At 50.8% G+C, this 26,333-nt stretch overlaps 8 protein-coding genes across 8 annotated transcripts; 5 read left to right on the top strand and 3 right to left on the bottom strand.

Annotated features, from left to right (window-relative positions):
- Window positions 1-1,119: 1,119 nt before the first annotated feature.
- Window positions 1,120-7,045, top strand: N7519_004438 (uncharacterized protein; the record flags this gene model as incomplete). The annotated part of the gene is made up of 3 exons (XM_057291214.1): window positions 1,120-1,271; window positions 1,332-6,647; window positions 6,703-7,045. The coding sequence occupies 3 exons, from the start codon at window positions 1,120-1,122 to the stop codon at window positions 7,043-7,045; spliced, it is 5,811 nt and encodes a 1,936-aa protein (XP_057152416.1).
- A 491-nt stretch (window positions 7,046-7,536) lies between these two features.
- On the top strand, window positions 7,537-9,245 carry lcbA (serine C-palmitoyltransferase subunit lcbA; the record flags this gene model as incomplete). The annotated part of the gene is made up of 4 exons (XM_057291215.1): window positions 7,537-7,865; window positions 7,948-8,458; window positions 8,512-9,003; window positions 9,063-9,245. 4 exons carry the CDS (start codon window positions 7,537-7,539, stop codon window positions 9,243-9,245), a joined length of 1,515 nt encoding a protein of 504 aa, XP_057152417.1.
- A 1,533-nt stretch (window positions 9,246-10,778) lies between these two features.
- Window positions 10,779-11,702, top strand: scw4 (putative cell wall glucanase (Scw4); the record flags this gene model as incomplete). Its single annotated transcript, XM_057291216.1, has 1 exon — window positions 10,779-11,702. One exon carries the CDS (start codon window positions 10,779-10,781, stop codon window positions 11,700-11,702), a length of 924 nt encoding a protein of 307 aa, XP_057152418.1.
- A 271-nt stretch (window positions 11,703-11,973) lies between these two features.
- Window positions 11,974-13,425, bottom strand: N7519_004441 (uncharacterized protein; the record flags this gene model as incomplete). The annotated part of the gene is made up of 1 exon (XM_057291217.1): window positions 11,974-13,425. One exon carries the CDS (start codon window positions 13,423-13,425, stop codon window positions 11,974-11,976), a length of 1,452 nt encoding a protein of 483 aa, XP_057152419.1.
- A 209-nt stretch (window positions 13,426-13,634) lies between these two features.
- On the top strand, window positions 13,635-15,439 carry N7519_004442 (WD domain protein; the record flags this gene model as incomplete). The annotated part of the gene is given in 4 exon segments (XM_057291218.1): window positions 13,635-14,081; window positions 14,101-14,269; window positions 14,331-15,141; window positions 15,220-15,439. 4 exon segments carry the CDS (start codon window positions 13,635-13,637, stop codon window positions 15,437-15,439), a joined length of 1,647 nt encoding a protein of 548 aa, XP_057152420.1.
- Window positions 15,440-16,270: 831 nt separating this feature from the next.
- N7519_004443 (GTPase-activating protein BUD2) lies at window positions 16,271-20,141 on the bottom strand (the record flags this gene model as incomplete). Its single annotated transcript, XM_057291219.1, has 3 exons — window positions 16,271-17,238; window positions 17,326-18,426; window positions 18,473-20,141. 3 exons carry the CDS (start codon window positions 20,139-20,141, stop codon window positions 16,271-16,273), a joined length of 3,738 nt encoding a protein of 1,245 aa, XP_057152421.1.
- A 218-nt stretch (window positions 20,142-20,359) lies between these two features.
- N7519_004444 (uncharacterized protein) lies at window positions 20,360-20,702 on the bottom strand (the record flags this gene model as incomplete). The annotated part of the gene is made up of 2 exons (XM_057291220.1): window positions 20,360-20,659; window positions 20,697-20,702. The coding sequence occupies 2 exons, from the start codon at window positions 20,700-20,702 to the stop codon at window positions 20,360-20,362; spliced, it is 306 nt and encodes a 101-aa protein (XP_057152422.1).
- A 2,109-nt stretch (window positions 20,703-22,811) lies between these two features.
- Window positions 22,812-25,743, top strand: atgI (autophagy protein ATG9; the record flags this gene model as incomplete). Its single annotated transcript, XM_057291221.1, has 3 exons — window positions 22,812-23,569; window positions 23,629-24,163; window positions 24,193-25,743. 3 exons carry the CDS (start codon window positions 22,812-22,814, stop codon window positions 25,741-25,743), a joined length of 2,844 nt encoding a protein of 947 aa, XP_057152423.1.
- Between the last annotated feature and the right edge of the window lie 590 nt (window positions 25,744-26,333).

Below are 26,333 nucleotides of genomic sequence, written 5' to 3' on the forward strand. Positions count from 1 at the left end.
TGTAGGAAGTGTGAGGGCCATGTCTAGAAATGTATATCCGTACTCCGTACACAGTACGGAGCAACGAGGAATGAAAATCAGTGGTGCAACGCCATCCCTACATACCAAGTTGGTCGCCATAACAAGACTGTCGAATCAACAGCCATCACTGCCGCACCCAGTTCCAAAGCCCGGTATCTCTGAAAATAGCCCCCGGCCACATTATTTGTTACCTGATTACATGCTGGCTGGTTACGGTGGGGCAAGTTTCAGGGGCCGTCGAGACTCCCTTGGATTCCGAGTGTCCGTGGGAGACTATCATTGGATGGAAAAAGGGGGAGATTGGGGGGGGAAGTTGAAAGTGATCGGGGGAAACACAAGCGTAAATACAGTCGGACAATAACGGTAATTCCAAAATGGACGATCAGAGAAATCTTGGACAGTCGTTTGAAGAATACAAGGTTGAGAGAGAAGAGAGAGAGAGAGGGAAAGTCAGCTCTGTAAAACTTAATGCGCCACGTATGGTAAACAAAGGGGTGGTAATCAGTACCTGGGAAAGATAGGGGCTAACCGTACTGGGAAGAGGTATCCAGTACTTGGAAGTCTGACACGTACCCTTTATAGGTGTAAGATGACGGTAAATTACTTTGGAGACAACACAGCGAGCCCCCCCCGAATCCCAAAAATAACAAGCATTTTCTTGTCTTCCCTCTCCAACCCCCTTCCATTCGCTTTTTGTCTCCATCTTTCCTTCTATTTGCTACCCTTTCGTGTTCTTTCTTTTCGACAAAAGAAGGATAGGAGGGAGGTTGCTTTTGCTCTTAAAATATTCCCATTGCACCTTCCTTTTCGTGAGACAGGGAAACCCTCACTTGCCATTCGTTACAGAGTCTGAGACTCGTTCGACACCTTCACTTGGGTTCTCAAGTTAACGCATTTCTTTCCCTGCGCATCTTGCTTTCATCTTTCTACGTCCATGCTGCATTAATTCGACGCCCCGAACAAAAATAATCTTGAATGGTCACGATTGAGGTGAGACTGGCTTGAGGCTAATGCCATCATCGCTGAGCCTTGGACATCTAGAGCTAATCCCCCATCCGGCAGAGCTCTTAGCACCAAATTGATCGCGACTCGCTCGTCATGTCGGGCTATGCAGGCGGAGGCCACTACGACGATGGCTATGGCCAGCAGGGGCAAGCACATCATGGTCATGGTGACTCCTACTATCAGGACGAACATGCCCAGGGTTATTATGACAACCAAGGATATGGTGATGGCTATTATGACCAGGGGTATGACAACTCTTGGACAGAGAGAAGGTTGAGTAATGGAAGGGCTGACAGGAACAATAGTAATGGCTACTACGGAGCAGACGGTGGTCATGGGGACCCCCATGGGGATGCAGGCCACGGATACGCCGACGGAGGATATTACGAGGCCGGACACCAAGACCATTACTACGGCGCCGGCGACCAGTACTACGACCAGGGACACGGGGAACCCCGAGGCCGTCGTGGCCACGATTCCGAGGAGGACTCAGAGACCTTCAGCGATTTCACAATGAGGTCCGAGACTGCTCGTGCGGCGGACATGGACTACTATGGCCGTGGGGACGAACGCTACAATAGCTACTCGGACAGCCAGTACGGCGGTCGTGGTGGCTACCGTCCTCCTTCCTTCCAGATCTCCTACGGAGCCAACCGATCATCTGGCGCTTCCACTCCTGTATACGGAATGGACTACGGCAACGCTCTTCCCGCCGGCCAGCGTTCGCGTGAGCCTTACCCTGCCTGGACCTCAGACGCCCAGATCCCTCTCTCGAAGGAGGAGATTGAGGATATCTTCCTGGATTTGGTCAACAAGTTTGGCTTCCAGCGCGACAGCATGCGAAACATGTATGACCACATGATGACAATGCTGGACTCTCGTGCCTCGCGTATGACACCGAACCAGGCACTTCTCTCCATCCATGCCGACTACATCGGTGGCCACAACGCTAATTACCGCCGCTGGTATTTCGCCGCTCATCTCGATCTTGATGATGCGGTCGGTTTCGCCAACATGAAGCTCGGCAAGGCTGATCGCAAGACCCGGAAAGCCCGCAAGGCTGCAGCCAAGGCCGCCAAACAGAATCCCGAGAACGAAGAGGAAACACTCGAGGCCTTGGAAGGAGACAACAGTTTGGAAGCTGCCGAATACCGGTGGAAATCTCGCATGAACCGCATGTCCCAGCACGATCGGGCCCGTCAAATTGCCCTGTATCTTTTGATCTGGGGTGAAGCCAACCAGGTCCGATTCCTGCCGGAGTGCATCTGTTTCATCTTCAAGTGTGCCGACGATTACTATACTTCGCCGGAATGTCAGGCCCGCGTTGAACCGGTGGAGGAATTCACCTACCTGAATGAGATCATTACTCCTCTGTACCAGTACTGTCGGGACCAGGGATATGAAATCATGGACGGCAAGTACGTTCGTCGTGAGCATGATCACAACAAAATCATCGGTTATGATGATATGAACCAGCTGTTCTGGTACCCGGAGGGTATTGAGCGTATAGGGTTCGAGGATAAGACTCGTCTGGTCGATGTTCCCATCGCTGAAAGATGGCCAAAGTTGAAGGACGTACAGTGGAACAAGGCCTTCTTCAAGACTTACAAGGAAACTCGCTCCTGGTTCCATATGATCACCAACTTCAACCGTATCTGGGTTATCCACCTGGGTTCCTTCTGGTTCTTCACTGCTTACAACGCCCCGACCCTGTATACCATCAACTACCAACAGCAGGTTGACAACAAGCCACCCACGCCCAAATATCTCGCCGCTGTTGGTTTCGGTGGTGCTCTTGTTTCCTTCATCCAGATTCTAGCGACCATTTTTGAGTGGATGTACGTTCCTCGACGGTGGGCTGGAGCGCAGCACCTTCGAAAGCGCTTCATGTTCCTCCTCCTTATGTTCATCATCAACCTGGCTCCTGGCATCGTGATATTCAGTATCTTGCCCATGCTGAAAATGGCAAAGAAAACCGAAGACGGCATTGGCCTGGCTATCGGTATTGTCCACTTCGTGATTGCAGTCCTGACAGCTGCTTTCTTCGCAATCCAGCCACTAGGCGCGCTATTCGGCAACTACATGAAGAAAGGTGGACGGCAATACGTTGCCAGCCAAACGTTCACAGCTAGTTTCCCTCGTCTTCAAGGTAACGACATGTGGATGTCATATGGCCTATGGGTCTGTGTGTTTGGTGCGAAGTTGGCGGAATCCTACTTCTTCTTGACGCTATCTTTCAAGGATCCCATCCGCATCTTGTCTCCAATGCAGATCCATCAGTGTACTGGCGCGAAATACATCGGCAATACACTTTGCCACCGACAGCCTCAGATTCTGCTGGGCTTGATGGCCTTCATGGACTTGACACTCTTCTTCCTGGATAGTTACCTGTGGTACATTATTTGCAACACAATCTTCTCTGTGGCCCGATCCTTCTACTTGGGTGTGTCAATTTGGTCACCGTGGAGGAACATTTTCTCACGACTTCCGAAGCGTATCTACTCAAAGGTGCTCGCCACTACCGACATGGAGATCAAATACAAGCCGAAGGTTTTGATCTCACAGGTTTGGAATGCTATCATCATTTCCATGTACCGTGAGCATCTTCTGGCCATCGACCATGTGCAGAAGCTGTTGTATCACCAGGTTCCCTCCGAGCAGGAAGGAAAGCGTACCCTCCGGGCACCGACCTTTTTCGTGTCACAGGAAGACCAGTCTTTCAAGACTGAGTTCTTCCCTCAAGGAAGCGAGGCAGAGCGCCGCATCTCGTTCTTTGCGCAATCGCTCTCTACACCCATGCCCGAACCTCTCCCCGTTGACAACATGCCCACCTTCACCGTCCTGATTCCTCACTACAGTGAAAAGATCCTTCTCTCCCTCCGTGAGATTATCCGCGAAGATGAGCCGTACTCCCGTGTGACTCTGCTGGAATACCTCAAGCAGCTACACCCCCACGAGTGGGATTGCTTCGTCAAGGACACCAAGATTCTAGCCGATGAGACTTCGCAGTTCAACGGTGATTACGAAAAGCCCGAGAAAGACGCTGCCAAGAGCAAGGTTGATGATCTTCCTTTCTACTGCATCGGTTTCAAGTCCGCCGCTCCTGAATATACCCTGCGCACCAGAATCTGGGCCTCCCTGCGATCTCAGACCTTGTACAGGACTGTGTCTGGTTTCATGAACTACAGCCGTGCTATCAAGCTTCTTTACCGTGTTGAGAACCCCGAGGTTGTCCAGATGTTCGGTGGTAACTCCGAGAAGCTTGAGCGCGAGCTCGAGCGTATGGCTCGCCGCAAGTTCCGCATCTGTGTCTCCATGCAGCGCTATGCCAAGTTCAGCAAGGACGAACGTGAGAACACCGAATTCTTGCTCCGCGCTTACCCCGACCTGCAGATTGCATACCTGGATGAGGAGCCACCCGTCAATGAAGGCGAAGAACCCCGTCTGTACTCGGCCTTGATCGATGGTCACTGTGAACTTCTTGAGAACAACATGCGGAAGCCCAAGTTCAGAATTCAGCTTTCCGGAAACCCTATTCTCGGAGATGGAAAGTCTGACAACCAGAACCATGCAATCATCTTCTACCGTGGTGAATACATCCAGCTCATCGATGCCAACCAAGACAACTACCTTGAAGAATGCTTGAAGATTCGCAGTGTCCTGGCCGAGTTCGAGGAGTTGACCACCGACAATGTTTCTCCGTACACCCCCGGAATCGCTTCGCCCGAGGAAACCCCCGTTGCTATCCTGGGAGCCCGTGAATACATTTTCTCCGAGAGCGTCGGTGTCCTGGGTGATGTCGCCGCCTCCAAGGAACAAACGTTCGGTACACTCTTCGCTCGTACACTTGCTCAAATCGGTGGTAAGCTGCACTATGGTCACCCTGATTTCTTGAACGCCACTTTCATGACCACCCGTGGTGGTGTCTCCAAAGCCCAGAAGGGATTGCACCTGAACGAGGATATTTACGCTGGTATGAACGCCATCCTCCGTGGAGGTCGCATTAAGCATTGTGAATATTACCAGTGTGGTAAGGGTCGTGATCTCGGTTTCGGATCCATTCTCAACTTCACCACGAAGATTGGTACCGGTATGGGCGAACAGATGCTGTCCCGAGAGTACTACTATCTCGGTACCCAGCTGCCCCTCGATCGCTTCCTCTCGTTCTACTATGCTCACCCTGGTTTCCATTTGAACAACATGTTCATTATGCTTTCTGTGCAAATGTTCATGGTCGTCCTGATCAACCTCGGCGCCCTGAAGCATGAGACCATCATGTGCCGTTACAACTCCGACTTGCCTATTACCGATCCTCTTGTGCCCACTCTCTGTGCCAACCTGATCCCAGTTCTTAACTGGGTGGACCGCTGTGTTATCTCCATTTTCATCGTGTTCTTCATCTCGTTTGTCCCTCTTGCCGTCCAAGAGTTGACAGAGAGAGGAGTGTGGCGTATGGCTACTCGTCTGGCCAAGCACTTCGGTTCGTTCTCGTTCATGTTTGAAGTGTTCGTTTGTCAGATCTACGCCAACGCCGTGCACCAGAACTTGTCTTTCGGAGGTGCGCGATACATTGGTACCGGCCGTGGTTTCGCAACGGCTCGTATCCCATTCGGTGTCCTCTACTCACGATTCGCTGGTCCTTCAATTTATTTGGGTGCTCGTCTTCTGCTGATGCTGTTGTTCAGTACCACAACGGTCTGGACTCCCGCTCTGATTTGGTTCTGGGTGTCTCTACTCGCGCTGTGCATTTCGCCTTTCCTGTTCAACCCACACCAGTTTGCGTGGAACGACTTCTTCATCGATTACCGCGACTATATTCGCTGGCTTTCTCGCGGTAACTCCCGATCCCATGCCTCCTCTTGGATCGGCTTCTGTCGACTTTCGCGTACTCGCATCACTGGTTACAAGCGGAAACTTCTTGGTGTTCCATCGGAGAAGGGCTCTGGTGATGTCCCCAGAGCGCGAATCACGAACATCTTCTTCAGCGAAATCATTGCGCCTTTGCTCGGCGTTGCTGTGACACTGATTCCATACCTCTACATCAACTCCCGAACCATGTACTCCGATGATGTCAAATGGGCCGCGGACCCTATCCTTCGTATTGCGATCGTCGCTTTCGCTCCTGTCGGTATCAATGCCGGTGTCGCGGGCATGTTCTTCGGTATGGCTTGCTGTATGGGCCCAGTATTCAGCATGTGCTGCAAGAAGTTCGGTGCTGTCCTCGCCGCTATCGCCCATGCTATCGCCGTGATTGTGTTCCTGATTATCTTCCTGGCTATGTTCTTCCTTGAATCCCTCAATTGGGCCCGCACTATTTCAGGAATGATCGCTGCCATGGCTCTCCAGCGATTCATCTACAAGGTGATCATTTCTCTCGCATTGACTCGTGAATTCAAGAACGATCAATCCAATATCGCTTGGTGGACCGGAAAATGGTACAACATGGGTTGGCACTCTCTTTCTCAGCCCGGACGTGAATTCCTGTGCAAGATCACCGAACTCGGTTATTTCGCCAATGATTTCTTCCTCGGCCACATTCTTCTGTTCGCCATGCTCCCGGCCCTTGCCATCCCCTATGTTGATACCTTCCATTCGGTCATCCTGTTTTGGCTGCGCCCAAGGTACGTATCTCTTCAGCTTGGTTTCAACATCTGTACTAACTAGACATGCTTCTAGCTCTCAAATTCGCCCTCCCATCTATTCTCTCAAGCAGTCCAAACTTCGCAAGAGACGCGTTGTCCGCTTCGCCATTCTCTACTTTGTCATGCTTGTCATCTTCGTTGTTATTATCGCTGCGCCTGTCGTCATGCGGAACACGGGGCAATTGGATAGCGTCCTGAAGGGCGACCTGTGGAAGAGCCTCGGTGTATCCAAGACCAACGCAGTTGGCCTCCTGCAGCCACTTGATCACGGGCTCAATGACACCGTCTCCTGGTACACCGGCTCTAACATCCCCAAGGGCTACTCCTCGGGCAGCATCCCGGCAGCCTCGGAGGGTACCGGCGTGTGGTCCATCTAATCGCTTCGGCGAAATGACATCGGAATGCTTTGTACAAAGTTATGCGTTTATTAAAACTCGCTGCATTTTTCTGAACTCACGGGCGCACAATTTGATCTTAATGAATGGTTGCTTCCAAATATTGTTTGTGGAATGACACTTGTATGAAAGGGTCTTCCAAGTCATCCTCGGGGGTTTACCTTCGTTTTTCCAGCTTTCTTTGCTTGTTTTATTTTACACTTCTACCGGAATTAAATTGCATTGCTTTCGAGAAATTGTCTCTGACATTACTCAAGTCGTAGTCTCCAACTTAAATTTACAATCTCCCAAGTGCCTGCAACGCCTGTGGTCGAACAGATAGGTCACGTGACACGGAGGTTCCCAGGGCTCCCCGTTTCATCTTCCCTCCATCATACACACCTATCTCTCGCGTCTCTCTTTAACCTATTGCGTTTCTGGTATCTCGCCGGCCTGGCGCACCCCACAGCAAGCGCTCTTTTCGACCCTCCGCCATGGATCTCCAGGAGACCCAGCGTATCCTTTCCGTATATTTGCATGAACTCGCGGATCTATTTCACCGTGTGCCTGGTTCCGCAATCCTCCTCCGCTACGTGAAATCAAGCTACCAAGATGACCCAATTCGTTCTGCCGTTGAACTTTTCCTCTTCCTTTTCGCGGTGCGATATCTGCTAGCGCCCAAGTATTCGACTAAACCGGGCGTCGTACCACTCACGGAAGATGAGATTGATGACCTCGTGGACGAATGGACCCCAGAGCCCCTCGTCGGGACCCCGACGACGTTGGAGGAGATGGAAGTTGATAAGCGAACTGTCATAGTTGGGTATTGTACCCCAATCGTTCCCATCGCTTCAGCCTGGCGTACTCAGCGGACATTTTACTGACGGATGGAATGGGATCTGCAGTCCCGTAGGCCCCAAATCGAAACTGGCCAACGGCCGCACCGTTACGAACCTTGGCTCCTTCAATTTTTACAACTTCAATACGAATGAGTCCCTCAAGGAACAGGCAATCCAGACACTCCGCGCTTATGGAGTCGGTCCCTGTGGACCCCGTGGTTTCTACGGCACACAGGATGTTCACATGAAGACAGAAGATGATGTGGCGGCGTTCATAGGGACCGCGGCTTGCATTATGTACTCCCAAGCCTTCTCCACCATTTCCAGTGTTATTCCTGCCTTCTCGAAGCGTGGAGATATCATCGTCGCGGATAAGGGGGTTAGCTTTGCGATTCGCAAGGGTATTCAGATCTCTCGAAGCATTGTCCGGTGGTATGAGCATAATGACATGGAGGATCTGGAGAGGGTGCTCGCGAAGGTCACCAAGGAGCAAGCCCGGAAGCCCCTGACTCGCAGATTTATTATCACGGAGGGTTTATTTGAGTCTTATGGTGATATGGCGGACTTGCCCAAGATCGTATGCGATCCCGTTAACTTAAATCATGCTACCCGTGCTTACAACTGTCGCAGATTGAACTCAGACTCAAGTACAAGTTCCGTCTGATCCTTGATGAAACCTGGTCCTTCGGTGTTTTGGGACGCACTGGCCGTGGTATCACGGAGCACCAGAACGTCGATGCTGCCGAAGTTGATATGATTGTGGGGTCACTGGCTGGTCCCCTAGTTGCTGGTGGCGGCTTCTGTGCTGGTTCAGAGGAGATTGTTCACCACCAGCGTATTTCGGCCGCTGCTTATACCTTCTCCGCTGCGCTTCCCGCTTTGCTCTCGACTACCGCCAGTGCCACTATCAACATCCTTCAGAACAACCCTGAGACAGTGTCACAACTTCGGGAACTCACAAAGGCCATGCGGGCTCAGTTGGATCCTCGGAGTGACTGGGTTTACTGCACCAGCGCGCCTGAGAATCCTATTCTGATCCTGGTCATCAAGCCGGAGGTTGTGGCTGCTAAGCGGCTTACACCAGACGACCAGCAGTTCTTGCTACAAGATGCAGTCGATGAGGTACTATACACTGTCTCCCATTATAATTCTCTTTGAGTCCATTTCTAATTTTCTCGCAGTCTCTCGCCAACGGTGTTCTAATCACGCGGCTGAAGACCCTCGAGGACAACTTCGAGCCCAAGCAGGTTGTCCCGGCAGCCCTGAAGGTGTGCGTCACTACCGGTCTCACCAAGAAAGAGATTGAAAAGGCAGGAACAATCATTCGACATGCGATTACCAAGGTGATGAGCAAGAGGAAGTAATTCCTTCCCCTGCCTCTTAGCTTCTGGTCCTGACCAGATATCCGATGACTGCTCACGCCCACTATGACTTCGGCATCTATCGATTCTCTATTCTCCCCAGTCGACCTACGCCCTAATGCCCCTTCAATACTTGTATTGTTACCTTGTCGATATACATTCTTATTGCATGCCTTGTACAGGCCCGCCTTTTTCTCTCTTTGTTGGCGGTATGATTCTTTACCTGTGCATGGCTTTAAGTTGTTTAATACTATTCTTCTGTCCTTGGCTCTTTGATTCAAGGATGTGTCTATTTTTTCATACATTATTCAGACCCAGAACCCCTCCTTGTCCTATGGAATGGACGGTATTGCTTCATGTTCCGATTTATTTGCTTTTCTTCTCTCGCTATAGTAGTATCCACGGCCACAAGATTGAATCGTCTGCCAGGCAGATATTAACAAAATCCAGAATTTGAATGTCCCCTCGTCGTTCATTTGATGGTCCTGAGCATCATCAGCAAACCAAAAGCCCAATATGTCCGGGCCAGGCTTCAACCCTAGAACTGCCCCTTCCTCCGGCCCCTTCCAATGTCTCTCAATAATATCAGATAATTCTGGCCAGCATTCTATGTCACATTCTTAACGAATCCCTCTGTGTCCCCGGGAAACCCCCGAGAATGCGCCCCGCATTCCATCTACTCCATCATCAAGAGCATTCCCGGTCCATCTCCAACTTCGAGATCTTGTACGATGTCTCGAACCAAGATCTCTCTGCCGAGGAAATCGGAGGCCAAAGGGGCCTAACCAAGCCAATGGGCATGTTTGGAACTTGGAAACTCCCAGATTCCATTCCACATGTCCTCCCCAGATCGAGGCGCTATGCTTGGCTATCCTTGCCTTTACATGCTCTGCTAATAAGTCCACGTAGGTGGAATTCCGTGCTCAAGTCTGTTAGAACGGTTATAATGGGTCCGATCGGCACCATATGCGTGGGTTTCCTTTTCTAGATGGTTGCAAAGTTACTCATGTTATGATCGCCGTCGACTAAGTTCAGAGACTAAGTTCAGACCACTTCACTCGAGGGATTTACAGATCAGCTTCCCTAGGAAGAACTCAGCTGGAAATGAAGCGCCTGAGTAAGGCGCTTGTTGGCTTGCTACTTGCATGTGGTGTTTGCGCCAAAGCCGGGGGTAAGAACATCATTGTTCATTCCTGGAAATAATCTCATGCTTATATTGGATTTTGCTGATTTGCCATAGTCGAGAAACAATCTCGTGGAGATGTCGCCCAACTACCCTTTACCAAAGAGGTAGTCGTCTGGGTCAATGAAAAGGGAGAGCGTATCAGCACGGAAACTCACTACGTTCAAGCCTTGACTGCCGCACTACACGAGAATGTTAGTAGATAGAACTGTCCCCGAAGAAGAGAAGAGATATTGGTCTCTCATCAAAAACCAGCCCTAACTCCCCCATCAAAGCAACCCCCAATATCAATCCCAGACACGGATGGGTCCGATATAGCACCGCCACATGTTCTATCCAAGAACAACGATGACATGAACGACCACCATATCCCAGTCAAAGGAAAGCTCAAGGAGCTACAACACCCACATGCCCACCCCAAACCGCCCGTTCCTCATCCCCATCCTCACAAGCACCAGCACCCGCACCCGCACCCGCACCCGCACGCCCACTTCGGCATCTCCTACTCTCCATACAAAGCAGACCGCACCTGCAAGGACCAAGAAGAAGTAAACCAAGACCTAGACCGAATCTCCGAATACTCCTTCGTCCGCATCTACGGCACAGACTGCGACCAAACGAAAACAGTAACCAACGCCGCACGACAACACAACATGCGCGTTTTCGCCGGCGTCTACGACCTAACCAATTTCCCAGCGAGCCTCAGCGCCTTCGGCGACGCAGTAACAGGCCCAGACGGCAAAAAGGACTGGTCAATCTTCCACACGATCGCCGTCGGCAACGAGCTCGTAAACGCCGGCACCAACTCCGCCGGCGACGTCGTGGCCGCCGTGCAAAAGGCACGCTCCGTGCTCCGCGCCCAGGGCTACAAAGGCCCCGTCGTCACAGTAGATACCTTCTCCGTCCTACTCGACCACCCGGAACTATGCCATGTCTCCGACTACTGCGCTGCGAACTGTCATGCTTTCTTCGATGCTACTCAGCGGCCTGAGGGTGCGGGTGCGTATGCGCTCGAGCAGGCGCGAAGTATCTCCGCGAGAGCGGGTGGGAAGCGTACTATGATTACGGAGTCTGGGTGGCCGCATGCTGGGGATGCGAATGGGGTTGCTATTCCTTCGCCGAAAAGTCAGGATGCGGCTATTGCGAGTTTGAGGAAGAGTTTTGATCACCGGAGGGAGGATCTGGTGCTTTTTACTGCTTTTGATGATCTTTGGAAGGAGGATAATCAGTTTACCTTCAATGCGGAAAAGTTTTGGGGGATTCATAGGGGTTTGTAGAGAGCGAGAGCTCTGTATAAACCCCTTTGGTGGTTCGTTTCCTTTTTGGTCTCTTTTGGTCCAGTCAAGCTAGGACTTTGGGGCTGGCTTTTGCTCCTTTCGATAGATTGTTCGTGTACATACATTATTACTCTTGGAATAGCATTACAGTCGAATGGTGAAGAACGACGTATTAGGATGAAGCTTGATATAGTTTCGCTGATGATATTATTATACATGATAGTCTACACTCTATACATTAAAAGTAACCTGTGCAAGATAACCCAAGAGCTCAGCGGGGGAAAGCCCGAGTTGCCTGACGTTGCCACGCCTCTTCCTCTGAACGCGCCTCGATCTGATCCATCCAACCGTCCTTACAGGTGAGCTCATGGAAAGCCTCCTTGTTAGACGGCAAGTCCCAGAAGAAAGTCTTCTCACTCGGGGATTTCCGATGGGCCTCCACGTCCCGGGCTTGGCGAATGATAAGTCCGGTCAACATACCGCGGGACTTGCTACTCGGGTTGATGCCCAGCTGGTTCATCTCACGGAGGATTGAGACCACAGCGGGAAGATCTTTGCATACTCGCCAGTGGTAGTGGATCAATTCATCGTATAGGCCAGATGAAGCACCGAGGAAAGCAGAGACACGGCCGTAGCCTTTGATAGTCGAGCGGAACTGAGGGATGAGCGGGGAATCGCGGAAGTGAGTGTTCAGCAGGCGGAATGCGACCAGGAGGGTCTTGGGGTATAGAGATACCACGACGGGGGCGACTGGGACGACGGCTGGGACTCGGAGAGGTCCTGATGGCCGAGCGTGTGGTTCGGGCTGGTCTGTTGTGCTCAGATTCTCTGGGTCTGAAGCCTCCTCGAGAGATTTCTCGTCCAGGTGGCGCAGCATGGAGAAGATGCGCTCTTTGCATACCTCCCACACACCCAGGTCGCCCTTGCCATCCTCGATGGCTTGGAAAAGTGCGAATTCTATGTGCTCTGATTCTGCTTTGACGACGATCTCAATCGCCCTCCGCAGGCTGACGGTTACTTCGGCAGCGCTGGCTGTGGCGGGCTCGGAGTAGCCCAGATCACGGAGATAGATTCGCTTTAGACCTTGGTTCTCCGCTGGGACTTGTTCTTCTGTTTTTGACTTTTCTTCTCTCCGACGAGAAGAATAGCCGTCCTTCTGTTGCTGCCTAGCTTTTGAAGCCGCCTTCTTTTGCCTGGGGTCTTTGAGCAGATTGTTGAACACCGACACGAGCTCGGCCATTTCCGCCTTCTTCTCCTCGCTCATTGGTTTCAATGAGCTCGCCTCGGTAGTGTCCCCATCGTGTTTGAATCCAAGCTGCTCTAAGAGTCCTCCAAATACCAGTTTCTCCTGAGTTGTGATCTTCGGAGCTGTTTTCGTTGTCTTCTTCACCACAGATGGTCTGAGGCTAGGCCTTTCAGATACAGATGCTGCTCGTTTCTGTAGATAGCTTCGTCGCGGTTTTGGAGCTGCCTCACTCGTTGAGCTGGAGGTAATTGACTGTTCAGAAGTATTTTGACTTGTGTCATCCTCCGCTAATGATTTGTTCTCCGTCGCATCATTGGCCTCGGAGTTGTTCTGAGTGGAAAAAGAGCGCGGGAAACGGCGATTGAATTGTTTTCGGGCCGCGGATGAGAGTGGCGTAAGTGTTCGAGTGTGATATAGGAAAGGAGCTGTAGAAGTGCTTCTTGAGAGGAAGCATAGCTGGGTAATATTTGTCGCCATTGCTAAGTCGTTAGGTCTGCACTTGCGCAGCCTTGTTCGTGCACTTCTCAGAGTAAATCCAACCTGGAGTAAATCCTACTCTGTCTTCTCTTCCACCTGTTCAAACCTTGCAACTTCTATCCAAAAAGAAAAAAGAGAAACAACAAGAAGATTACTTCCTCTTTTTTTCGACAAGCACGGACTTATCGGCGATCCCGCAAAGTCACATGATGTCGTGTAACCGGCCCACGCGTGTCGAGGACGTGCCTCGCACCCCCGAGGCGCAAACTGCATACGAATCAAGTACGCCCGAAGACCCTGGAACCAACATGTTAGGGAAAAGTGAGTTGTCAGAATTTGAACAGCAGCGTTTGGCAAACATTGCCGAGCGCGATGCGCTGTTGAAAAAACTTACTCTCGAGTCTCAATCCTCGGGGCTCTTCGCAAGTCCCAAGACTCCCGGCACCAATGGCGCAAAGCCGAAGAAGCGTCCAACCCCAAAAGTGAAAACCGAGGAAGAGGCGGTTACGCCTCGGCGAACATCCTCACGCCTCAAGGGCATTGCAGCCGAAAGTGAAGTAGCAAAGCGCAAGGCCGACGACGAGTATGAGGCGATGCGCGAAGCGGATAGACTCAAAGAGGATGCGCCGGACAGACTCGTTCAGCCAGGCGGATATGTTTGTTTCGGGCCAAAAGCTGAGCGCCGATAGCTTGATCGGCGTGGATGTCATTACAAAGGGTGTTGCGAAACCCTATGAACGAACCTTCGGAGATGACGAAATTGAAAAGACGACAGATAAAGACCTGAAGGCTCTTCGGGAGGAGATGAACGGGCTTCAATTGTGGGAATCTTGGGACCCTCAACGTAATGACTATACTCTCTATGTTGACAAGCTACCATTCTAACGCATTCTCGACCATTACAGGGATCAAGATTACCCCGGAGCGTGTATACAGCATGGCCTTTCACCCGTCTGAATCGAAACCCCTCATTTTTGCGGGCGACAAACTGGGCCACCTGGGCATGTTGGATGCCTCTCAGGAAAAGCCATTGGCGGGCGAAGACGACGACGATGATGACGATGACCCGGACCCAGTCCTCACCACCCTCAAGCCACATACCCGGACCATCAGTGCAATGATGGTCAACCCATCAAAGCCAACACACCTGTACACGGCCAGTTACGACAGCTCCATCCGATCCCTGGACTTGGAGAAGATGGTGTCTTCAGAGACCTATGCTCCTGAATCCACCAACGTTGACGAGGCGCTTTCCGGAGTAGACATGGCACCCGATGATCCGAACACCTTGTACTGGACTACATTGCAAGGTGGATTCGGGCGGTATGACACCCGAACACCACGAAAAGACAGTAACGTGTCCAGCTGGGAACTTTCGGAAAAGAAAATCGGAGGCTTCACACTGTGTCCCTCCCAGCCAAATTACTTCGCAACGGCAAGCCTGGATCGATTCCTGCGGTTATGGGACTTGCGCAAACTCTCGCCGGATGATCCCACTCCAGTAGCCGAGCACGAAAGCCGGCTGTCGGTCTCCCACGCAGCTTTCAACGCTGCTGGGCAGATTGCGACGTCGTCATACGATGACACGTTGAAAATCTACGACGTTGGTGCAAAGGGCCTTTCTTCGTGGAAGCAGGGCCACAAGCTTGGAGAAAAGGACTTTACTCCCGACACAGTTGTCCGCCACAACTGCCAGACTGGCCGCTGGGTTACCATGTATGATTATCCCTTTCTTTCCTCACTTGTGTCCCTTTTGTTTTTGCCAAAGTATTAAGCCCTAACTTTCTTATATAGTCTCCGCCCTCAATGGCAACTGAACCCGCAATCTCCCATCCAGCGGTTCTGCATTGGCAATATGAACCGTTTTGTCGATGTGTACAGTAGCAGTGGTGACCAGCTTGCCCAGCTTGGTGGCGACGGTATCACCGCTGTTCCTGCTGTGGCTGTCTTCCATCGTAGCAAGAACTGGGTTGCTGGTGGCACCGCTAGTGGCAAGCTCTGCTTATGGAAGTGATATGTATACTTCGCTGATTTCTTTCTGTTGTTTCTTGAAGCATGTCGCTGTGCAGCTTATTTGCTAATTGTTTTATTGATATGTGTTTCGATCTTTTTTCGAAGCGGTGTTGTCGGAGGGGTGTTGCCCAGGGTTCTGTTTATCCCCTGCTGTCTTGTTATGGCCAAAGGTGACATTTGATATGTGTTTTGATCCGATGTACAGAGGTACTCAATGAACAGCATCTGACGTTACCATTTCTATCTAATAACGGAGTTACAAGCACTGCAATTGTGCATCAACTTTCCAAAACGAGAACACCAATCCATTCCATCTATTGGAAGAATATAAGAAGAGTAAAAGGTATTTACACGACGGCCACCATCTCCAAATGAAATCCAAACACACAAAAAGACCCAAATGATTCCTCAGAATGGCGAAAAAGAGAAAAACACAAGAGCCTCAGCCGAGTTCAAAATCAGATTGTGTTCTTTTCTTTTTTTCCCAAAAATCCAGATCCTTACTTTTCAGCTCTCTTTGTTTTATCTTAGAGCTGGGTTGGGGGAGATGTGTATAAGGGAGGGCGGGACCATGAAACACACAATCAAAAGAAGGAATGGGTATCAACACCATGACACATGCTTAGAGGAGAACATAGACATATAGATGACCAAGAAGAACAGAACTCGAGGAGGCAAGATGGAAAGGGGGAGTTGAGAGAGAGAGAGAGAGAGAAAAGGGGAGAAAAGAGGAACGTTGAAATCATGAGCACATGGGAAAGAGATAGGAGAGGGAGAACAAAATCAAAAACGTGCAAGGATAAAAGGAGATGCATGGGCAGACATTGGTGCATTAAGACTCATTGCGTAGATCCTCGTGCGAGTGGTTTTGATTCTGGTCACGGTCCTTGGCCTTGCGTCGGGAGGGTGCAGGAACAAAGTCAAAGAAGCGGTACTTGCTCGAGGAGGACTCTTTCGTGACGCTGGCCCTGCGTGCCTTGGAGGAATCGGAGTGCTCGAGCGAGTAGGTCGAGGAGTTCTTCGAGCTTCCGGTGCTGTCGCGTGGGTCAGACCAACGTGGGATGGAGAATGGGATGCGGCTTTGGTCCCAAGTCGCCGATGATGAGCTTGGGGGCGTGTCATCCTCGGCATCGGGGACGTGGTCAGTGGACCGGCGGGGAAGTGCAGGACGCGTAGCAAAATAGCCAATCGAATTGCGATGGCTGCTTGGGGCCGGTGCAGTACCAATTGACGTTTCTGGCGCCGGGGTATTGGGTTTGCTTGAGCTTTCGTCGTAGAAGGTTACGGGTCGTTCCATCGAATCCACCAGTGCTTCCCATTTGATCTCAAGGTTCCCATTTGGCCGCTCGGCTTGCTCTGCTCTTCTGAGACACTCCTCAGTGCGTGCCTGCAAGCGAAGGGCTTCTTTCTGGAACTTAGCCAGGCTGACGTCCAGCTCGGTCAATTCGTTGAGTCGTTCGGGGGAGATATCAAGCCAGACACGTATCAAGTTTGCGAAGGAGCGAGCATAGTCAATGAGAAATGGAAGGCTAGGGAATCCCTCGCGCGATGTGGGCGGCAACCGCCCAAGGATTTGGATGGGAGTGGTGTAGGAGGGTGTGACGACAGGAACTGGTCGGTCGGCGGGGATAGCACAAACCGAATCAACAAAGTCCTTGAATTCCGAGCGATGAGCGACGAGGAATTTGTTCATCGGTTCCATCCAAGGTTCTTTATTGCCGAATGTTGTCATATTGGCCAGACCCTGCAAAGCTTTGGCAATGAGGGTCAAAGTTCGCTGTGCACGAGGACGAGGGTGATCTGGAGGTGGTTAGCAAAAAGAAAGGGGAAAGAAAAAAAAAACAAAAACAAAAAAACAAAAAGCCAAGGTGCGGGCGTATTCTATACCTTTCAAGAGGCCGAAAAGCTTCGGGTTCAGAATGGCCGGACAGAAAAAGCGTAGGAACAGGAAACCAGAAACACTACTGTACGTCACAGACCGGAGGAAGTCACCATAGCGATCGTCTGCACATGCCCTAACATGCCGGAAGATGCGTCGCAGTTCTGGAGGACACCTCGACGCAGATCCCGCAATGGAGTTCCACACGCTTGTAGTGAGGGCTGTAAGGTTTCGCCAGTTGCGATCAAGATCCTCGTGGCGTGGAACTCGAGATGGATCGACTTCGCATTCCGGATCGCTCTCATCGATATCACGTAGTCGTTCCGCGATAGTTTCCTCCAAATACTGCTTGCCCAAACGACGCATGTGAAGATCGAGGGCCTTGGTTAGAAGCGAGTTTCCACGAAACAAGAGGTTAGCCTCCACAGTGGCCGTCCTTCCCATGTCCCTGACAAGGACCTCGCGCTCTTGACTAGTCTCCTGTGAGTTGTTCGAATGAATCCTCGTCGTATACCTCAGCCGGTTGGTGGTGGATTCTTTGTGGACCCCATCGATTTCATCTTCAACCAAGGCTGAGATCCATTCCACCGTTGACCCCGAGACCTGGTAAATGTTCAAAAGCATCTCGGCCAGGTGATTTAGCTCCGACGACATCAGCTGTGCCATGTTGATTGTGAGGCCATTGGTGAAGGAGTGGAGAAGTTCCGACATCGCCGAGTACTCATCGGACATCAAGACAACGGTTTCCTCCATCCGGGCTCTCATGAACATCTCGCCAATTGCCTGGTCTTGATTATCCAGGATAGGCCACCACTTTTCGATATCCACGCCGGCATCCAATTCTTCAAGTCGCAGGTCTACCCGTCCGAAGATGATGTCATTTGCAGAAATCTCGATCTCATCCAGCATGTTCATAGCACTCACATCTTGATTGGGTGCGTATGTTCCGTTGGCGACAAGTGTCCAGTCTCTCTGTGTCGGGTTAAGAGTTTTGACGAGGATGGAGGCTTGTGATAGTACTGGCGGCAGATCAGGGAAGAGGAAATCTTCCCGCCAGAAAGGATTCATGGTGCGATATTTGACAGCAGTCTTGCCACGAATTTCCCCATCTAGGAGCACCTCCGTGTAATAGTCGCTGACCTTCGAGCTTGAAACAGGCATGCCATGTGATCTTGATGCCTTTCGGCTTCCGGGGAGTGTCTTCCTCTCTGGCGCGAAACAGCTTCGCCTCCACAATTTTCAAGCTCAAGAATCGTTCAATCCGAAACATGTCTTTGGTCGAGGGTGGGTCGGTGGTCTCGGCTTCTGGTGTTTTATCGGGATCCTCTCCCTGAGACACAGGACCGTAAAGTTCTGGGATTGTGAATGCGCGGAGAAGCACAAACCACACCTCAAAGAGAACGCGGCTTTCAAGAGCAAGGTATATAGGCCGCAGGTTGGAATCGGGTACTGGGTGTGCCGTATATTGAGGGTAGATAGCAATGCAAAACTCATCATCCAACACCGAGGGGTCCAGCTGCTGAATAGCGCAGCGTGATAACTGAGATAACTGCACACATGCTAGGAGAGCCACGTCGGATTCTGTGTAGAGCTTAAAAAAGCCGTTTTCTTGTAGTGTGCAGCTCACCTTCTGCCACGAGGAAGAAAGGGCCCTTGACTGTCTGTACGTGGACACGCGGCGTCCGGACACCGGCATTGCACCGGAAGCAGACGGCTTGTCCCATAGAAGCATCTTGCCAACTTTGATGATAGTTGCATCCTTTTGTGCTGCACTTTCCGAGTTGCGTCGACGTTTGGGGATCCGCCGGTCTCCAATCACAACCTCTTGAGGCTTTGTCATCTTGTTCTGAACACCTTTGGGCCGAATTGGTTGCCAGCAAAGTAGAGCTGCAAGCCAGGAATCAAAGGTCTCGTTCACGTGAGGTCGCAGTTGTATCCCAAGCCCAGAGGTAAATGTGTGAACGCTCAGATAGGTGCATTGGAGCTCAGGATCCCACAGTGTGCGAACTCGACAACCACGTAGATCTGGAATTAACGTTTTGGCCAATGCCGGCTCCCCCTTGGCTTGGTAAATGAGACTTCCAGTAGCGACGTTAATGGCGCAGTATCCGGATGTCCAGGCAGTGGTCGAGGCTGTTCGAAAGGATAGGATTCCATGCATTCTACCACAGGTAGTCTTCATCAACTGCAGGATCTTTGTTGCTTCTGCACCCGAGAGGGGTGAGGAAAACGAGTCTTGATTTTGTGCTCCACCGGCGACCAGGCCGGCAGCTTTACTCAGTCGATGGCGAGGGACGGTCTGGCTGCTGTATTTCGGGGTCTCAATCGACGGAAAACCGATGGATGACGAGGGATCTTCAGGCAATTTTTGTTGAGACGGACTGGCTGTGTTAATTGACCCGACCCGCGTTCGAGCTTTGAAGGTGCTGGGGGTGATGTCGTTGCGTTGCTCCTCAGCTGCCGTTGTCCGCGATCGCGCCCGTTGACTCCTTGCTTCCGGAGGATCTTCTTCGCCTGCCCCAGATGAGTGCTTGTTGAAATCCCGACGACGTTCGGGTTCGTTGGGCCGTGGTCGTACGGTATTTCGAGGCGAAGAGGAAGCACCCGTGAGGTGCTCCGGTTCGGATAAGGGGGAATGGTTGGCGGGGGAGTGCGACTCTGGCGTCACAGTTCGAATGCTAGTGTCTCGGAAACTGTCGGGATAGACCATACCATGCCGATCCCTAGATGAAGACTTCTTGCTTGCACGCCGTTCCACTGGACGACTGTATAGTGCTTGGTGCATGGAGCTCCGCTTGAACGCGTTCGGATTCTCGGGGTCCATCTCGTTCGGTTATAGACAGCCCCCTCGACAAGTGATGGACACAAAACGAAAATGAAACTCGTCAATATATGAGGAAAGGAGAGAACAGATTCACTCCCTACTCGCGCCCAACACAACCTCCCTCAAAACAATCGGTGAAAGAAGACCTTGTTGGCACCCGACGTATGCGGTACGGCTGCGCTTGTATAATTGGGAGTCGCTTTTTGTCCAGGAAATTGTTATGAGACCACATGGAGTCCGGTGAGAGGTTGGGTATCGGGGTCGCACATTCGGTCCAGGCGCCGGAAGAGGGGAAGTAATGGGAGACCAGGACAAAGGAGGCGCGGGTCACCGTCGTTTGTCTGAGAGATGCAGGAGAACCTAGCGAATGCGGTGAGCGTCCAATCCTCCGGCCAGTCGATAGCGATAGTGTCGCTGTCAGTGTCAGTGACAGTCCTTGGGAAAAGGCGACCCGGGGGGGGGGGAAATTGGTGGGAAGGGCGTGATATCATTATTAGTGGAGGGAGGGGAGGGGGGGGCTGAGAGGGTATAGGGATTAAAGAGATGCGCACATACCTTCATCAGTCCCTTTTGAAATTGGGAGGTTTGGATTATGCTCTCTAGGAGAGTTTGTGTGTGCGTCTATGTGTCGCGGATTCCAGCAAATGTAGGCCGCTTTGGGACGGGGGCAGAATGAGGGGAAGGGCTTCAAAGAAAAATATTCCCCAGAAATGAGGAATCGAGTTGAAATTTCAATGGGAAGATCCGGTGAAGATCGCCAAAAGCCAGAGGAAGAGAGTAAGTGAGAGAGAGAGAGAGATAGAGAGGGGAGGGGGAGGGGAGAGAAAGAAGTGGATAGCGGAGCTGAGTTTGTATAGGGGAAAAATAAATGAGGAATGGCAACTGACCTTTTTAATATATGATCTCTTGAGTTTTCTTCAAGTTCTAATATCAGCTATATTCTCTTATATCTCTCTTTATTCTATAGAATGTTTTAGGCTACATGACAGCGCAACATGGCATCACCTCCATCTACATACATCTTAAATCATCCCCGGAGCAAGCTCGGACTACAACATATTGACTTGCTCTGTACATGGAGATCCAAATCCCGGCCTTTTAGCTTTCAGCCTTTAACCGAAGATACCGAGTCTATATTGCACAAGCAATCGGGGCAAGGGAAGTAGTTAAATAGTTAAATAACGTTATGAACTTGAGACCCAAGATCAATAGCTTCCCCCAATTCACTAGCGTGCATGTTTCTCCCTTCCATTCGGATTCCCGATGGTCTTAAACTGCCGAGAGACTTTCTAGAAGAGATTACTGCATGGCGTCTTTTTTGCTGACTCGCACTGGCTAGTGGACTACCGGACTAGTGGAAATGGGGCCACTAATCTCGAGTCATGACGGTTATGCTTGAGACATTGGTTTTTGGCCATCTCATTTATTATATGAATTTATTTTAGGCCCGCGGTTCCCACTTTCTACATACAACATACTTGCACTTACAAAATCCGTTTTCCATATGGTCTGTTCTCTGCAATATGCAAACATCCCAACGTGGTGTCCGGGGCGCAGATCCTGGTCCTAACTAGAAGTGGGTACGTGCAGAACCTGGGCAAACTCTCACGGGAATACGGAGTACGGAGGAGATACAATATATACCTATGATTTGCTCTACACGAAATTGTAGTCAGTCTCCTACTAAAACAGATTGAGGGAAATCCCCAAAAGTGGAGCCAAATAAGATCTTCAGCCAGGATTACAGACTCAGTTCAGATTGAGCCGGGATAATGGGTGTGGATATACGTATAGGGACATCTGAATTTGAAGAATTCAACACAAACTAAGAAATCAACATAATTTAGGAAGATACCAGGATAGCAATATATAAGCAACTTCTACTCCTTAAGGAAGCCAGTGATCCCGTCCTGAGGCTATACAACGTAGAAGCAACTACTCCACCACGCCAGAGCTACCTAGTTAGCGTAGGAGGATACGGAGGGTTGCCAATGGGCAGGATTACAGGAAGCAAGACAATCATTTGTTTATAGAGACGGTACGACATGAAGACTGCTGCTTCAAGGTTATTAATCCCACAAGTCTCCAGAATCGAAATTCCCAATCTCACAGGCTGTCGGCAGCCAGTCGTTCGGCGACATACCTCGGTACCTAGGTAGAGACCGACTAGAGTCATGAATAACTTCTGGAATCCTTGAGCTATACACACGCATAGCCTAAAACAGACTGATATTCCCAATAAAGGAACCTTGGAAGTAGTTATGAGTTCCAATGGGTGCAGAGGTTGATAACCTTTGGAAAGCTTTAAGAGTTGACTTGCAGCCCACGTGACTGCCCAGGTGACTTTTAGATATCTGCCTGAGGCGCCAAGCCCGTTCCCCCTTCTTTATGTCATCATAGCTATCAGGTCTGGGGAATGATCACAGCTCCTGGTGACTGCTACCACGAGGACTAGGTCAGATGCATACTTCTTTATAAGCTGATACAATTATCTTAATCAGGACACATACCCATTTCCGACCCGATAATACTCAGCCTGCTGTATTGATAGTGATTCTTCATTACTCCGCATTCTCAAGCGTCGCTGGATGGCATTTCATCACCACTATCACTGGCTTCTGAAGCTGTTGCCATGAGTGGGTCTGACTATAGCCTTCAGTCTGATGCAAAATGATGTCTTCTAACATATTATCACGATTCCTACCCCCAACTGGCTCACCATCGGTCTACGAGACCATTCGCCAACATGACGCCGGGTCCGAATACTCTGATCTCGAAGAACGTGCGGGCTTGGTCATAGAAGACCAACAGGAACAATATAGTGACCGGGAACTGGAGGATGCACTAGCGGATGCGCAGGACAGTGAGATAGTCAGCCCCAACACTGCATTGCTCAACCAAGCACGGTCGGGCAAGGCACCTGAAGAGCGAGCTTCTCCATCTGGCACCCGCCGTCGCAAGTCGTCCCGGCCTCGGTGGATGGCACAAGAATCGCCACTCGGCTATGAGCTCGATGATCATGATGAAGATGTTCCTCAGTCTCTGCTGGTAGAAGGTCATCACGAAGATCTGAAGTCACGGTTACCTCCTCCTCCTCCTCCTCCTCCTCCTCCTCCTCCTCCTCTCCGGTCTCATAATCGCTCGGATCGACGAAGAACCCCAAGTCCTGGCCCATCCTCGGGACCTACGGAAGCCCGCTGGAATGAACGAGGAGCCCATCAACAACCACCGCCAAGTGAAAGCGGTCATCCAATAGGGAGATGGTTTACTGGCCAACACCCCGGTCTTGCCAATGTTGACCCTAAGAAGAAAGCAATGTGGCGGTGGGCAAACGTCGAGGATCTGGATAACTTCTTGAAGGATGTCTACGTATACTTCTTAGGGAATGGAATTTGGTCTATTCTGCTGACCCGGGTGCTGAATCTCTTGTAAGTCGATATTAATCCCCTTTCCAAAGAATCATATGAGAAGCTGACAGTAAACACAGGACATTTGCATTCGTTGTTGGTTTCTCGACATTCTTAACAAACTGCATTGATTATCCTAAGGTCCGGCGGAGCAAGACTCTGAATGATATCCTCGTGCCCCAATGCACAGCGAATATGTCCGGGTCGTCCACATTTTTGTTGTGGCTCTTCAGCTTCTTCTGGATCGGGAAGCTTTTTCAATACCTCCTAGACATTCGCAGGCTCAAACACCTGCATGACTTTTATCTCTACTTGCTCGGCGTTTCAGATGCCGAAGTTCAGACGATTTCCTGGCAAGAAGTGGTCAGTCGGCTGATGGCGTTGAGAGACTCAAATCCATCTACCGCGGCGGCGGTTTCTGCCAAGCATCGAAGATTCCTGGGCAGCCAGTCAAAGCAGCGAATGGACGCTCACGACATTGCTAACCGCCTGATGCGAAAGGAGAATTATATGATCGCTTTGGTAAACAAGGATATTTTGGACCTCACTCTCCCTATTCCATTCCTCAAAAATCGACAACTTTTTCCCGAACCATGGAATGGAATCTCAATCTTTGTGTCATGGACTATGTCTTTAATGAGCAGGGCCAACTGCGAACCCTGTTCCTCAAGGACACACATCGAAGAGCGCTGAGTGATGGCTTGCGTCGGCGCTTTATTTTCGCTGGCGTCATGAACATTTTCGTAGCACCCTTTATCGTGGTCTATTTTATGATGCACTACTTCTTCCGGTACTTCAACGAGTTTAAGAAGAATCCGGGCCAAATCGGTTCCCGCCAATATACACCTATGGCGGAATGGAAATTTCGCGAGTTTAATGAGCTTTGGCATCTCTTCGAGCGTCGGATTAACATGTCTTATCCATTCGCCTGTCGCTATATTGACCAGTTTCCCAAGGATAAGACCGTCCAAGTGGCACGTTTCGTTGCTTTTATCTCTGGGGCTCTCGCGTCAGTGTTGGCCCTTGCCTCGGTGATCGATCCAGAGCTCTTCCTTGGGTTTGAGATTACTCATGACCGGACTGTGCTCTTCTATCTTGGTATTTTCGGAACAGTCTGGGCCTTTGCGCGAGGGCTGGCACCCGAAGAGACCGATGTCTTCGACCCCGAGTACGCACTCCTCGAGCTGATCGACTTTACACATTACTTCCCGTCCGGATGGAAGGGCCGTTTGCACAGCGACGACGTGCGGAAAGAATTCGCAATTCTCTATCAAATGAAAATTGTGATATTCTTAGAAGAAATCTTGAGCATGATTTTCACTCCTTTCGTCCTGTGGTTCAGCTTGCCCAAGTGCAGTGACCGCCTCATTGACTTCTTCCGAGAGTTCACCGTACACGTTGACGGTGTAGGCTATCTCTGCTCTTTTGCGGTCTTCGACTTCAAGAAGGGCACAAATGTTCTCTCCCAAGCCGGACCCGGGCGCCGGGATCCTGGCAAACAAGATCTGCGCACCGATTACTTCTCCACTAAAGACGGCAAGATGCTAGCTTCGTACTATGGCTTCTTGGACAACTACGGTACCACCCATCAAGCTACCAGTCGGCGACCATTCCACCCACCACCAACCTTGCCAACCCTCGGCTCGCCCACTGCAGCCGAGTTCGGTGCTCTTCCTGATCGCCCTGACCATATCCAGACACGCCTTGGGCCGACCCCTGGTGTGCCATTCGGCCCTCAATCAACGATGGGCGCTAAACCAAGGCAAATGGGAGGATTCGAACACCGCTCTCCTGCCCCGTCCATCCTGCTTGACCCGCATCACCAACCCTCAACCACCGGCTTCCGCGCCGCAGCCCGAATCACCCCTCAGCAGCACCAGCGCTCCCGGCTCGGACGCTCCCATCATCCGTCTACGGATCCTATCGACGACGAGGAAGAACCACTATCCCAAGACGGCCATGATTCAACAACACGGCACTCCGGTGCTCGTACAGGTACTTCCAGTGCAGGTGCTGGCACTAGTGACAGCAACCTCGGCGATTCTTGGCGCATGAACCCGCTCAGTAAAGACGAGGATGAGGGCGATGAAGGCGAAAATATTGACGCCATCGCTGGCGGGGGCGGCGTTTTGGGCTTAATTCAGCAGTTCCAGAAAGCTAACACCGAAGGCAGACGGACAAATGTGGGGATTTAGATATCCGTTCTCCATGCATCTTCTAGGACATTGGTAGGCCCAGGAAGACCATAGCTTATGTGCTTCAGACACGATATATGACCATTTCATGCGGAGTTCAGTGTCTCCTAGCGAACGTTTTTATGCTGCTCTATCATGCCATTGTCTGTTATGATGTAGGTAGTAGGTAGTGTGTTGGTAGTCGTAATACATACATATATAAGGTAGAAATATGTACAGGATGGCCGTATGCATAATGCACATCAGCAGGCACTTATATCACGACTGATATACCCTCAGCATCTATACAAACCTACCACATTTCCAAACGCCGTTCTTGCTGAACATATCCTGGATATACAGCTAATAGGACATGCAAACTTCTCATCACAGTATCTGCATGAATATAGCCAGATGTCTAGAGAAATCCATCCTCGATGGAGAATTGCTCGGCCCCTTGTCAGAATGGATAGTTCGAGATGCTGGCCTCGGGATATACATGTCCGCCCTAACCCATCACACAACTGCCGACGTGCAACACAAATCATAAAGTACTAACCTACTCATATGCAATTGGTGGCTGGAAACTAAGCTCCAGATCGATTATAATA

Source organism: Penicillium mononematosum (assembly GCF_028829835.1).
Source record: "Penicillium mononematosum strain IBT 11891 chromosome Unknown utg000002l:1.0-8112719.0:1.0-8118358.0, whole genome shotgun sequence".
NCBI classification, from domain to species: Eukaryota; Fungi; Ascomycota; class Eurotiomycetes; order Eurotiales; family Aspergillaceae; genus Penicillium; species Penicillium mononematosum.